The sequence below is a fragment of the Athene noctua genome, chromosome 1 (assembly GCF_965140245.1).
Source record: "Athene noctua chromosome 1, bAthNoc1.hap1.1, whole genome shotgun sequence".
NCBI lineage: Eukaryota > Metazoa > Chordata > Aves > Strigiformes > Strigidae > Athene > Athene noctua.
In genome coordinates, this window is record NC_134037.1 from 85,441,350 (window position 1) to 85,456,338 (window position 14,989).

At 37.3% G+C, this 14,989-nt stretch overlaps 1 protein-coding gene across 1 annotated transcript in view; it reads right to left on the reverse strand.

Moving 5' to 3' along the window:
* Positions 1-1,001: 1,001 nt before the first annotated feature.
* The window catches only part of LYST (lysosomal trafficking regulator), an 86,085-nt gene continuing 72,097 nt past the window's right edge, over positions 1,002-14,989 (reverse strand). Inside the window, exons 45-53 of the mRNA XM_074896780.1 lie at positions 14,144-14,374; positions 13,257-13,446; positions 12,227-12,363; positions 11,400-11,498; positions 7,855-7,994; positions 7,473-7,570; positions 5,792-5,948; positions 5,511-5,582; positions 1,002-4,190 (exon numbers count right to left, since the gene is read on the reverse strand). Coding sequence (XP_074752881.1) covers positions 4,052-4,190; positions 5,511-5,582; positions 5,792-5,948; positions 7,473-7,570; positions 7,855-7,994; positions 11,400-11,498; positions 12,227-12,363; positions 13,257-13,446; positions 14,144-14,374 — 1,263 coding nt within the window. The 3' untranslated portion in view covers positions 1,002-4,051. The remainder of the gene's footprint in view (positions 4,191-5,510; positions 5,583-5,791; positions 5,949-7,472; positions 7,571-7,854; positions 7,995-11,399; positions 11,499-12,226; positions 12,364-13,256; positions 13,447-14,143; positions 14,375-14,989) is intronic.

Here is a 14,989-nt window from a genome sequence, read left to right on the forward strand (position 1 = left end):
ATTGGCAGGACTACTATCACTGCCATCTCATTTATTTTGTTTCCCAATAAGGTGGCTGTTCCCTCTGGAGAGATGTGTATTTGTCACCCCTTCCTCTTACCCTGCTATCAGCACTTTTTCTCATTCTATCTCAACAGAGCAGAAACATTTCCAAATCACATTTATTTTCTATACAAAAGAGAACAGAGAAGAGCCCCATTTTTAAAGTTGGTTTGGAGCAAGGGCAGTTTCTTCAAAGTTTGAGTCAATGGCCTTTAGCATGATGGCTTGGGAAAAGGCACCAGGAAGAAGGTAAATATAACTGAACATAAATAAATTCATAAGCTTATCTTAACTACAGTTCCAGAAACTGATTGGAAACTCATCTGGCCACTGCTGCTGCTCTTTCATTCACATTTAATTGCATCATAAGGATTTACAGGCTATAAGACAATGAACACATGCTAGATGGTTCAAATAATCAGATAGTTGTCACTGACATATAATATTTTTACCACTAGATTCTAACAAATTTTTTTAAGCTAAAATGTGAGGGGGGAAATGGCTGTTTCAAAATGTATTTTCATCAGTGTTTATATAGACATGTTTTCTTTTTAATCTGCAACCTCATATGTTTCACCACAACCAGGAGTGTCCTACTAGTTGGCCTGTAGTCTTTGAATGCAGTACCTGTAACAGCCTGCATGATCTCTGTTCCTGGAATCTACATGAACTAGCCCCTAACGATGCTTATATGGGCTTCATTCACCTGCATTACAGAATATGAATTTTAAAATTTTTGCTGGGAATGCTAGCAAGTAAATCTCTACACAGAGGTCATTTGTTAGTAGTTTGTAGCTTACTACAGTAACAAAGAAGAGTCCTGTCTGTACCTCTAGAAGCTTAACTAATGTTCCAGAGGGTATTTTTCAAGGCAAGCAGAGCTTTTAAATAGTATTAATTACATTTCTGGAGATAGAGTAGCAACATATGGAAATGTGACTTTTATTTGCATATGAAAGAAAAAAGATAAGCCAATACAGCTTTAAACAAAGCATGAAGAAAACTAAAAGGTAAACCGTTTGTTAGTAGCAAACCAGGTGATATTTTCCCCCCACTGCTCTCACATTCTCTCCACAAAATGCATAGTAAATTCTGCAATCATAGCAAATCAAGAAATCCGGGGGGCGTTCATGCTCAGTATGAAGGACCTCTTTCAACTCTCTCTCCAAAGATGGATGTGGTTTAAATGCAAAGACAGTCCTTAAAGTTGATGTTTCAAAGTTGAAAGGTGTTTTTATTTCCTCACAGAACCCATTTTTCCTGCAGAACATTTCACCATGTTTAATTCAGTTCACAGATAAAAGAAAATCAGTGGAGAAGTGTTGTTTCTCTTATTCATTGGCATGGGTTTGTCTAAACAGTGGATCTCTCAACCTGAGATCAGGGTTCACTTTTTCAGAAACAGCCTGGAGACACTCTCTCCTCTCTCCACAAGTGAATATCTGGCTTTTGCCTTCCCTACCCTTCCTCATCATATCTATCCACAATCAGAACAGAATGATCAGGGTTGACCACAGAATCCTGCAAGTGGCATCAGATAGTCAGGCCTTGCCACACAAACCTCTCCCAAACCCTGGCTTTCAAGAGGAAGAGCCTTGCAGCCTCTGTCAGCTGCCTCCCAGAGATGTCTCCTACTTTCTTCCTTCCCTCTGAGAATCCAGAGAGGAGTTGCTTTTCTGCCTTTCCTTAGCTCAGTCAGGTTTTCAGGGAGGAGGCCACTGGGAGGAAGTGGAATGTCTCTGCTTCAAGAGCCATCACTCCATCCAAAGCGTAGTCACACATCCTATGGGAAGGAAGGACACGTGCACATATGGGCCAAGTGATATGCCTAGGGCTTCCCTCCCAATCATTCACTCTGACAGTCACATGATGTAGGCCATAAACAGAACTTCCCTGCTTTGTGATTTTTAAAATATGGCAGACATGAGAACCAGCAGAAGCAGATCTGGAGCTAGGTGTGGGATCCATAAAAGAGAGGTGAAATGAAGCCAAACCCACATTACTAGTCATCTCCAACAATGTGGTACAAAGATCTGTTTATTACCCAACAATGTGACAGTGTATATACAAAGACCGTGTGGAATGTGACATTTACAGGAAGTTTCAGTACATCATGCACAGATACTATTGCAATGTTATTTTAATAGTTCCAGGATGTTAAGCTGAATAAATAGTCCTTGCTTCAAAAAATCATTTTTAGTTTTACATAAAAATATATAATATTGCACTCTTTACAAGGCCAGCAATTTTGCATATTGATTTGTAACAAGTGGAATTCTACTTTATAAAAATAAGCCTTTGTGAGCAACACCCCAAATCAGGGAGCACAAAGGCACCCCAAAACCACAGTATTTTTATTTTTTCCTCTTAAATAAAGCACATCACTTCAACATGAGCCAGGAAGCTTTTCAGTCTGGACCTTACATTAACATTTAGACAGTGAAAAACATGACTAAAGCCATCCCATACAACACTGCTACAATATATGCAGTTCAAAACTCAATTCATACAGTATGTAGCCAGTTGCTTAACAGACCCAAAGATCAGCCTTTGTGTCATGGACTATGACAATATTATTATTAAGTTTTTCTAGTTTGAAAAGTTCTTCAAATCAGGAAGTTGCAAGAATTTCTGAAGACTTTAGAATTTTCAGAAGTGTAAAGATCAGTCTGTATATGTCATCTTCATCATAACTTGACAATTTCATATACAGTGTTTTGAAGGCAGATGAACCTTAAATATGAGAAGATACAGCAGTTCATCTGTATGGCAATAGCAGAACATGTCAATGGTGAAAAAGCAAAGCAATTTAAAACAAAGTAACTCCATCGGACTTGCGTAGCATTCTTGTTTTACCATTCGCATGACTACAGCAGGCACTCATTCATGGTGCCAGGTTTAGAGGTCTTCAAATCCATCAGCTGAAATGTTAATTTTTGATCTGGTTTAAGAATTCAAAATTTTTTAAGCCTTTCATGATGGAGGCTTATTTTTTTCCCCTCGAAAGATAGCACCTAGGAATAAATAACATATTTGCTCAGTTTATCTGTGTAAACTCTTCCAAATCACCTGATGCCTATGAACATTGATTATTCAAGCAGTTAAATTCAAACATTTTACAGTTTATTGAACCTCAGTGACACTAAAACAGGAGCACATCTGTGCCTTCTTTAACACCTTTTTTCAGAGCTCTGGAAGATAAACTGTGTGTGTATCTAATATATATTCTGCCACAGAATTGCAATAGCTAGGTGTTATGAAGTTTGGGAGTTAACACTACATTAAAACACAAAACCAAACCATGATCAACTATTGCTTCATGATGTCATGAGGTGTCTACCCACCACTAAGACAAATAGATTATTTTTGCCTGTTGTAAAGACTATTATACTAACAGAGAAAATGGCAAAAATTACAAATTAGAGATAACAGAAATTCAATTTTTATCATTATAATACCATAAGATGGTGCAAAAAGCACCTACTAAGTTCTTTGCTTCTCAAAAAAAGCAATTTTAAGTGGTCTTGCATTTTAAAGTTTTGGGTTGCTTATCCCAGAGCTAACTACACTACACTCAACTAATCAGATATACATATGTTGAGATTTTAATAGATATTTACAAAACTTTATGCTGCTGATATTGTACAACATAAGAGGGGGAATAAGCATTTTCAATCAATTTTTTTAAACACTTCTGTCCAAGAAGTGATTTAAAAAAAATACTATTATGTTTTATATTGCAGCATTTTGACTTGTATGTTAGAGCATTTATGAATCACTTTGCTGGTATTGGAGTATATGACCAGAGCTTCCTGGTGACCTGGATATGCTTCAAGTTTGTGCATGCACATACACAATTTTACAACTACCTCAGACTGCTCTTTTTTTCAAAAAAATCTGTTCATTCTAGAGACATTCAAACAACTTCAAAATCCAGTTAAGTAAGATTCTATAATCTGTTTTGGATTTAAAGTGCATCAGAGACATGAGTTAGCAGCAAAAATAGTCATCACCCAGCCGCATAGCTGCTAAGGAATGAATAGAACATGGGTAACTTCAAGCGCTGCTGGTCCTTGCGACACCAAGCTATAACATTTCCATCACTATTCGCTGTGAACAAGTGATGACCATCACAGGAAAATGTAAGGCTGAAAAACAAGAAGATAATCTATTTTTATATTGGAACGACTATTTAAAAAGCTAGAAAACATTAAAAAACCCATAAGAGTACAACCAACAAAGATTAGGTCTCAGGGGAGACCCAGTGAGTACATGAACATAGTAATACGCTTGCATATACTTGCTTATTCGTTTCTGTAACTAAACAGGCTGAACTACAGCTTTGTCCAGCACTTCAAGATGCCATGCAGTTTAGTACTCATTTCTTTGCAGCATCAAAGAAAAGGGCAGGATCAGTAGCAGCATCCTACTCTGCCCCTGGGCTGCCCCTTCTGCTTCTGAAAGGAAGCAACAGTGCCCACTGAACTTGCTTGCTGTCAAAGGCACAAACTAAACACATCGATCTCATGGCACAGCATAGGGCTTCAGTTCAGCCAGGCATTTCTTGAGCTATAACAGCAGTAAAGCTCTTCAGTCAGGCCACAGGTAATGTCAGAGAGCATGAAGGTCAGCATCCATTTTCTGTCTCATTTAAGCTGAAAACTCTAAATTACTCAGTAGCTACTAAATCATTATCAACAAGCTTTGTGAAATAGAAGGTAGCAAAGACAATAACTGCGATCAGAGCACGTTTTTCCTTTCTAAAAAATGATGATTAGTGGTTTGGGTTTGAAATGATATCTCAGCAATGGTCAAAACAAAATTTTTCAGGATGATTTGTTACTATGCTAACATTAAGATAAAATTTTGTTATAACTCCAAGACCTCTATGCAGACTACTGTACCGCTGGGGATATCCTTTGACTGTTCCCAAAACATTTTGGCATGAGAATAATTCTGCTTATATAAATCATCAGGGGGACTCAAAATTACACAAGAACTCCAAAATAGCAGCTTCCAGGTTCCTCGGAGTCTCCTTTACTCCTTTTTCCACTGTCAGAAAAAAGTAGTCAGGGAAAATGCAGTGTTTTCATTTCCTTCTGAGGGAGAAAAAAACTCTATTTGAGTTTGACAAAGTTAAGATTATCTCCTGATTTTTATACAGATTCTGGGGAAAAATATTAAACTTAAGAATAAGAAGAGTAGCTATTGTTCCATTCTCAAGGGAATCCTGCTAATTTCTATCTGCCAGTAGCAAAACCTAGTTATTACTGTCATTACAGATACAGTACAGTTGTGCTCATTTTGCTTTCATGAATAATTAGTAGCATTGCACTGCTGTTTTTAGACATGGGTGTTTGCCTTCTGTTCTCATGTCAGATCCACATTCAACACTCAATGTTGTGGTTTTGGTTTTGTTTTTTTCCAAAGAGAAAAATCCATTTATTGTACACTTAAGATCTTTTTACCTTATAATAGGTTTGGCTGACTTTGAAAATGTTATTTCTCGTACGGGCTTCAAGTCCCACGTACTCCACAGTCTGAAAGAAAGAAATGTTTCTTCACATTTAATTTTACAAATATTCAGTGATAAACATAATGTATTTAGCAACTACTAAGTTTGGAAGCTGAACAACAGCTTGTTCACCTTCTTTAATGCCAAATATCAGTATGATGTTTGGCTACAGGCTCTCAAACTATGAATCTAAATTATAAAGCTTTTTAATAAATAGAAGTTTCAAATGCTTACCGTACAACTCCATTTTCAAGCCCCCCTGCAATCACGTTGACAGACACTCCTTCAGGCTGGTTAGAGAAAGCAACAGAGCAAATACTTTCCCTGCAGTGCACATGTCCCACGAGATCACCGTTAACTGTCCAAAGCCTCAAATCACTACCGCCTCCAACTGCAACAGAACATAGCATGGGAGTATTAAAAAATAAATCTAGATCACAGCTAGGTCTATGAAACAGAATCTTTAAGTGTTAAAGAATTCAACTTCTTGAAAGATCAGAAGATTTAAACGACTTGGCGCTATGTGCTGCAGTAAACAATTACAGAGAGTGTACAAACCACCAAACCACTGCAGTGATTTAGGAATTACTTCATATTTATGGAACACTGTACTTACAAAATGCTATATGAATTTACTTTTAATAACCAGTTTTCATGTACTAACAGGGAAGCACTAAGAAGGAATTAATACTTTCTACTCTGAACAGCTAGTTCTTGTACCCTGGCTTGCATTTCAAGCAAAATACTTTAAAGTAGCAAGCACAGTTATTTTACCTGGTTATCTGGGATTATTTGATTCTATCAAAGGATTAATAACCCAGCTACTGCTTTGTCCTGAAAGCGTTTGAAACTCATGTTCCTTACCAATTAGAAAAGGATACAATCTTCCAGAAAAAAAAAAGGTTTGTGAACTACAGAAAGGGAGCTGAAAGTCTCCACATCAGTTTAAAACCTAAATATTAGGTTTCTGAAACTGCCAGAATAATTTCCTTTTGTCTTTTATTACTATAGACTGTGCTATTTTGGTCCTCAACCCCCTCCCTTGATTGGGAACAGTATTAGTTTCAGTTCAGTCTATGTACGGCTACAGTAAGAAAAGGTGGCTAAAAGATACTTCAGTATGTAAGACCTATCTTACTCAAGGCAAGAGAAAGAAAATTGGCCCAAACAACGTGAGAATTGGGTCAATAACTCTTCTAACAATATGGATAAACAAAGTTAAGCTCTCTTCTCTTCCTTCTTATTCTGTACCTCCTTGGATCAATAGAAAAATACTCTGTCATTTGTATGAAGTGTATTCCCCCCGCTCCCGTCTCAAGTTAACGCAATACACACAAGTATCCTTTATAGACAGCAGAACTGTGTGAGGACTCCGGCTTGGCTCTGCTTTATTGATACAGTCTTGTAGCACACAGTCAATCTTCAAGTCAATGAGCATCCCGATTCATGAAATACTCAAAACCCCACTGCTCAAATAGGTCTTAATGCTCTCATCCAGAAACAGTACTATGCGGAAAACAAGAGAGTACAAAAACCATCTTTAAAAGATGGGGAAGGATCTACACTGGGGATATGTAAGTATTTAAAGTGATAGAGTGAATAACAAATTCTGTTGCTTTGCAATACACTGTACTCCCTGAAGAACTGTCAACGTCACAGAATTTAGGTCTCCCAGGAATCTGTTGAAATTTCAAGTCATTTCATAGAGAGATCAAGCTTTTATATCTCTACATTTACTCAATACCTGTCTAATTATTTCTAAAGAAGTTTGTTACTATGTAACAAAAAAGAGCACTCCTATTTGACTAAATGCATCCTCAGATGATTAGCACACACTCAATAACTAATTTCATAGCAAGTCTCATGATTTGTTTGATCTGCAAGTCAAAACAGCTTTCTCAACCACCAAATATACCTGAATCACACACTGTTGCAATATCACCAGTTGTTTCACTAGCTGAAACTGCAGTCACAGGACTCTTGTGTCCAGACAGACTCTGGACGTAGCACAGCCTGAAAAAAATAAAGAGAACAAGCCTAAAGTTCAAACACAGAAAAGATTACTTGAGGAAAATTTCTAAGAGTTAGATGAATTTCAGTCAGCATTTTGCACAATAATAGTATTTTTCATATTCATTCCAGAATTTCAGCACCCTTCATGGGAAGAACAGTAAAGGTTTGACTTCACATTAAGATATACATGGAACAGATTTAGTTCAGAGGGTAAAGATACCCAAAAGTTCGAAAAGGGGTATTAACAAGAAAGCCCTTGGAAAAAGTTACATATATACTTGTACCTGTTCAAATCCCATATGATGCATGTTCCATCTTTGCTGACACTTATCATTATACTGTATGGTTTGCACACAAACAAGCTTGTTATTTCTGCTGTATGACCATACAGATGGACTTGTGACTCCATTTCTATCTCTGAAGGCTGAAAAACAGCAAGATAAAATATGAACTCTCATGAAAAAGAATTAAGCCCAGGGACAAGTTTAATTCTTGGATTTCAGAAAACGGTTCCCATTGCTTTTAATGTCATCAGTTTATCAACATTATTAATGCTCTATTATGTTTAATACTTTATAATACAATAAGCCATACAATATCATTAGTGTTCAACTTTTTGCTTCCAGTGCTTTAGTCTAAGCATTTTGATGTGGTCCAATGAATGTAAACGAACTACTGACTACTTCTGTCTCAATTACACACCTTGAAATCAGTTGATTTGTTTTCTGCAAGACTGCTATTTCCACATGACAGCAGAATAACAGTACTCAGTATTTTAGCATCTAGAGGAAGCACTTGTGTTTACAGAAGGAAAACCCAGCTCAGCAGTTACTACACTGTGTACAGTAAATTACTGGGAATTCCCCAAGTTGGTGCCAAGTCCTTCAGTGATACCAAGCTGGAAAAATATACAGGAAGTTTAAATATAGAAACTGCTAGATAAAAATTAAAGCAGCAAATTTAATACCAAATAACACTTCTTATTCAAGTTACGTCATTTGAAATGATTCAGACTTCCTGAAAACTGGCTAAGTTCAAGGAGCTGCTTAATCAGAATACTAATGCTTTAATTAAGACAACTTGCTGTACAGAGATTAGAATAATCTTTGTAAAAGAAAGGAAGAATTTTCTGCTTGCTTCCTCACACATGTCAGAGCACACTGTCTGCATTTCTGTATGAGGGTACAGGATGCATATAGCACATCTACAAAAAGCTTGAAACGTAGAAACATACATGATCAAAACACACATATGCTTAATTAGTAGTCTATAGAAAATTTATATGTCTTTATGCATTAAAAGGGACAATATAATCTATGTAAAATTGCAAAAGCCAATACACTTTTTGACAACAGGAATAGCTGCTATTTTGCTCTTCCTACTGAGCATCTCACCCAAGAAAGATACACTTATGAACGTATCTAGTTGTCATTCTCAGAACAGTGTGGTATCAGACATATGTAGATCCCTTAATCCTTGCTCAGTTTAGAGAAACATTACACTAGTTTTTTTCATAACAGCAAAAATCAAGACTTTTGATTTTCTGAAGAACTGGTTTTGATAACCCTGTGCTCCCTCCATGTCTTTTAAGTGTTTGCTGTTGATCTGCATTTCAACACTTGAACTGAAAGCAGGATTCACCTTTAGCAGCTTCCATCTATAGTACTGATGGGTTATTGTAATGAAACAAGTTGGAATTTTAGCACCAACTGTATTAAGGTCTAATAAATTGTGAAATAATTACTCTCAATGCCTAACATACCATACCCTTTTTACCTCCCACTTGCTTTTAGATAACAACCACAACAGTATCTAGATGTGGAAAAACATGCAGGTATGTATCTACCTTTAAAGAGCAGTTCTATCTCTTGGTTATCCAAAATGATCACCTACAGCACTTGAGTGGAGAATTTAAATGATCACTGCCCAGCTTTATTCAAACAGATTATTAAACTGCTCTCTGTTTGCAAGACAACACTTAATAGTCAGCAAGTGAAAGCTGGAGTAATTTGTACAAGCAGAAAATAATGGCTGAGGTTTTCATGGAGGTATGACTTATTGTCAAGATAGATCACAGTTTCAAAGCAGTACTTCCTTAGTTTTTTGACCATCTTAAAGGCTAGGAAAACCAGAACATCTGAAGTACAACATGGAGGTATTTTTGAATTCTGACAGCATGCCTTTGAATCCCCATATCCAATTAACAAGATATGTGGTTTATGCCTATGCATTGAATTTATATAAATGTGAAACGGGGCAAGGTATTCACGTTTCAAGTACGGCATTATAACAGACTGTTTACTTTATCACTGAACAGCTGACAAGATGGATACAGAACAGATGCTAGGAAACACATTTGCATTCCCTGCAGCCCTAACTTGGGTAACTAACTCAACAACAGGAGCTACAAAATTGGCACAAGGTCAGTCTGCCTGGGGCATGTAAAACTGTCAGTGCTGAGAAATTCAGCAAAGATGGTCGCAAAGACAACATCTGTGCAGCTGAACAAAAATCACTTGTTTCTAGTAAGTGCAGGGAGCTGAACAATAACAACTCCAGTACTAGAAGTTCTTTTTAGTACTGCAGAAGGCAAGTACACTGAATTTCTAATTTAGTACCTCAAAACATTTTAACTGGAATCCAAGTCTTAGTATAGGCTATTTACAAGTTCACTATCTGGTGAGCAGTTATGGTGCCTGACTTAATCCAACTGACTGAAGCTTGCAGGCTTCAAGCTCTGTCATTTTTTAAACTCAATGTGCTGCTGAGTTCAGGAAGTCTGAGTGGCAGGTCACCAGAAACTGGAAGAAAGCCAAGGAAGAAATCCCTGTTTATTTGTGCTCTTCCCAATCTAAGCATCTTCTGTTTCCCACTACTGAAAACAGGAAACTGGGCGGGCATAGCAGAGTATACTAAGGTTCCCTCTAGTCCACGCTAAGGTAGCAATTCAAGAGCATCAAGTAGTAGAATCCTACAAATGTGTTTGCCAATGCCTGTATCTGTATCAAGCTAAATTTGAGAAAATAGTTCAGTTGTTGCTATGGATAATCTTGCAGACACACCTAAAATGACCTGTCAAGAAAGCTGCAAACTCTTCGTTAAAACTATAAAAAGTAAAAGTTACTGCTGGACAAAGTCAGGCAGAAGCTCAGGAACTCAGTCTGAACCAGAAGATTAATTTCAAGTTGTATTTATGCTTTCATATCACGCTTATTACCACATAGTTATCAGGATGATTTCTACTAGTATCTCAGCATCTCCCACTAATGAATTAAGCAACGCAAGTTAGGTTCCCCCTGGGAAATATGACAAAGTAGAGGCTTAGTGGTTAATATACGCACTGTCTGGGATTTCACCCTGGCTCTCTACAGTATAAGTGCCCTCTGCATTTGAAATGTTGTTTACTCTGGGGAAATGCATTCCACAGTTTCAGTTAAGGCTTTGAAAGGCTCTGTCTCCTTCACAGAAAAAGTTACTCCTTAACATGGGGAGCTTCATTGTGCCAGAGAGCTTCAGTTCTAAGCCCTAGCCTGAAGAGAGTCAGAGCTGTATGTGTAACCAGTTATGCACCCAGATGAAGAGGGCTGGCTAAGGGCTAGCAGTATGTGAACAACAGCTTAAGAAAAACCCACAAATAAACACACTGAGATAAATCTATTTAACAGCATCAGAGAAGATTCTTCAGAAATAAATACTAAACAAGCACTTGATCTTTTTAGCAATTATCTTGACTATAACATGTTCCCCTTTTCTCACTTTTCTAACAAGACAACTGTAATAGTCAATTCAGCTAAATCTTTAAATATAAATTCTATCCAATGGAACTTACCATATTGCTAGTGAATCTGTTCATATATGCTGTGATGACACCAGATTTACTACCTGTGAACAGCTGACAACTGTCTGGCACCCAAGCACAACTTGTTACCTTGGAAAGACAAAACAAATCCAGAAAAAAAATCAGAACAGAAACTATTCTAACTGCTATTTTCATTATGCCATCGCATTTGGTCAAATTGATTCTTTATTGGTTATCCTAAGAAAAGCCATGTAAGATACCTAAACAAATCTAAGAGTTAAAATATACCTGCTCTAGGTCATGTTTGTTATTACTTCAGAAACAAAGTAGAGGGAAATTCTCTGTACCACAGAATTCATAGCTCAAAAGCAGTGCACTACTGCAGACTTCTAGATCTATAGCCACATCATTAGCCAAAATCTTTTCAGTTCAATCTCACCAGCCACTGGACCATTAATGGATATTACTCAGCCTTACCCGACAATCTTTTTCAGAGGAATCCTAAACTATAGTGGAGTTCTACTTCTAATGTGAGGCATCTATAATTTTTTTTCTGTATTCATTTTTCTGGCCCAGAACTTAAGCTTTTATAAATCCACACCAAAATTCTATAGGAGGGAAAAGATACAGAAATCAAATGCATTCAAAAGGGATCTTTGACTAGTACAGGAACACATCCAAGAATGAGCTACACTGAAGCAAGAAGGGACACATTCCAATAGAGAATCAGATTAAAACTAGTCGTGTTTGGATGCTCCTCTCCAAGAAAAATAAAAGCAAGAGTACCTATTGCCAAGTCAGGCCGCCACTTAAACTAGCAATATTGAATAGAAGACCAAGAGACAGATTTTTTTTACCTGATGGAACTGTGAACTCTGTATAAAATTTACTGGAGGTTCACTTTGCTTGCTTTTCAGTCGTAAAATGTTATCAGCATATCCCCAGCTCAGGATAGCTGACCACTGAATATCAGTACTGTGCATGCTTCTCACACCTGGAGGAAGACATAATATTGTGTCACACATGCAACCAAAGAGTTGATCACTTTGACAGTCAACAATATAAATCTCAGGGCCGTGTTTCACCACAAGCTAGACTACAAAAACCCCCAAAGTTTAAAAATAAGGTACCCTCTGTTAGGCTACAGCTTAATCTGTAATGTATTATAAACATAGTTTTCAGAAAGTATGTAAAATTCAGTGTTCTCCAAAGACAGTTTGCAACATGGATAAAGCCTTTTTGAAGAAATGTTGCATCTACTAGGAGTGGAGAAAAGGGGCAGAGGCTGACAATACTTCCCAGCTAGAGAAATGATTGTTCAAAACTTCAAGGACAATCTTATTTAATTTTGTTGAGTAAGTGTGAAGCCATTTGTTTTTAAAGAACCTTTACTAGTACACATTAGAGAAAAACAAAAGAAGAGTATGAGAACCTGTTTGTACTTTATCAATAAGAATACCCCCAAAGAGTTTATCTGAAAGCAGAATATTCTTCACCTCTGATTTTTACTGATAACTTCCTTCATTTTCTGCCTCTAAACCCATGTTCCTTAATACTCCTGTCTGTTGCCACATATTCTTTTCATCCGTTCTTCAGTTCTCGGTCTGAATCTGCTGGCAAGTTCTAAAGCTAAATCCTCGTGGCTTCAGTCACTTTAATGAAAAATATCAATTACAGGATTCTTCTATGTAGTTTTGAAAGTTACAAAGTAAAATCCACCCTCCAGGAAAGATTCCACACATATGGAAGCTGTTACTGGATTTATAAATCAATCTTTGGCAGAAGTGACTACATTTGGGAAGTTTGCGGGAGAATAATAGTAACATTAATTTTTTTATGGCTCATTTTTACAGGTATTGTGTATCTAGAGCATAAGCAAATTCATACCTTGCTCCTTGCTATATATCATCAGAAGGCAAAACTTGCTGGACAAACCGCAGATAGCTTTTGTTGGTAGAGCCTGGAGAGAGCCAAACCTTTCTCCATGTGGTTGGCTAAAGCAGACAACAGGATCTGGAGCACTTGGGGAACCAACATATTCTCCCCACTTCAAGCCTTTTATCCATGGTAATGGACTCTAAACCAATAACAAAAAGTTTAAATTAAAAGGTGGCAAAAAGTTTATTTCATATTATTTCATTAGTAAGGAAGAATCGTTCATATCACAGTCCTGTAAGCAACTGCATGGTAAGGACTGCTGAAAAATTCTAAAAATACTGGAAAGCCAAGTATGAAGCACTGTAGTATCATCAGTTAAGCTATCAGCTTGAAGGGAGTTCTCCCACTTCTTTAAGAGCTGGGATAGCAAGCCTGTTATTCAGGTAGTTTAGTTAAAAGTACTGATTTCTTTAAATGCAAGGATTCAGTTTCTTACTGGACTTTAGGAAAGCCAAGTGTTTGAAGAAAGTTGAACTGTCCTACAGACAATGAAGAAGTTAAGGATGGAAGAAAGCACAGTATGTGTTTACCTACTATAGGTTTGCACACAGATTCCAGAGTTCGTCATTAAAAGTATAAAACTGGTTAAGCGAAATGCCATCCAATACCCATTTGCTATAACCACGATAAATTCAGATCTATCTTAGTTTGACACAAAACGTATCACAAAGGCATGAAAATAATTTTCACTATCACTTTACTAATTTTGTTTATTTTCTTTACAGTACAATATGGGTAGTAAATTCAGTTTTAGGAAGGAAACTGTAAACGTATGGGTACAATAACTACAGCGTATGAATGTTAATTAAACCATTTTGCAAATCGAAATGACATACTGGATATATTATTTCTTTGGCGTGTTCTCTGGTTTCTCTGAAAGCAAACTGCACCAGCAATCCCATGGCAGCAGGAAGTTCTCCTTCCATGATAAGCCGGGATCCAGGCCTGTTAACATGTGCTGTGTGGAACAGCTGTCGAGGTGTTTGCCCATATGTTTTTATCATTGTTTCAAGAGCTCTTCTCTGAACAGGATCCTCCACAGCAGAAACATCCATCCCAAAATAGGTCTAGAGAAAGGAAAAAAAAAGGAGGGGGGAGGAGGAACAAGCTTGTCCAGTTTGTCTTTGGGAAAGATTTCTCAAAACATGCACACAAGTTGAGGCAGACTCCAGTTGTTTGGTTAAGACTTAGACCAGAAGCCATCCCACAATGGCTTTGCTGACTGAAGAGCCACTGAGAACAGTAACCTTGTCAGTACCCTTTCACTGGAGAGAACTACCACTAAGATTTGTCATGTGAGCTGCTCCTACACGTATTCTATGACTGGTTTCTGGCAAAGAGGTTTCCTTCATAGACTTTTACTGATCTGTGCAAAACCAGAGGGGTTGATGATGGTAAACAAAACACCTGGAAAGTTTGTTTTCTGTACCTCATTTTAATTATTGTATTAAAGTTCTGGTTTGGAGCGGCTAGGGAGGAAGAGCCTTTGATTTCAGAAGAGCAAAAATTCTCTACTTGTCTTTTTGATGCCTCTGTGTACCACATACTTTTCCTCAGGTCACACTGACAAAGGCTTTTCACTTTCACAAACAATATTTGAAATGTAAGGTAATAACTAAATCAATACTTAAGCACAAAAAAAGGAAAAGAAAGGAAAGCATCTGGATGGCTACTTGAAAAGC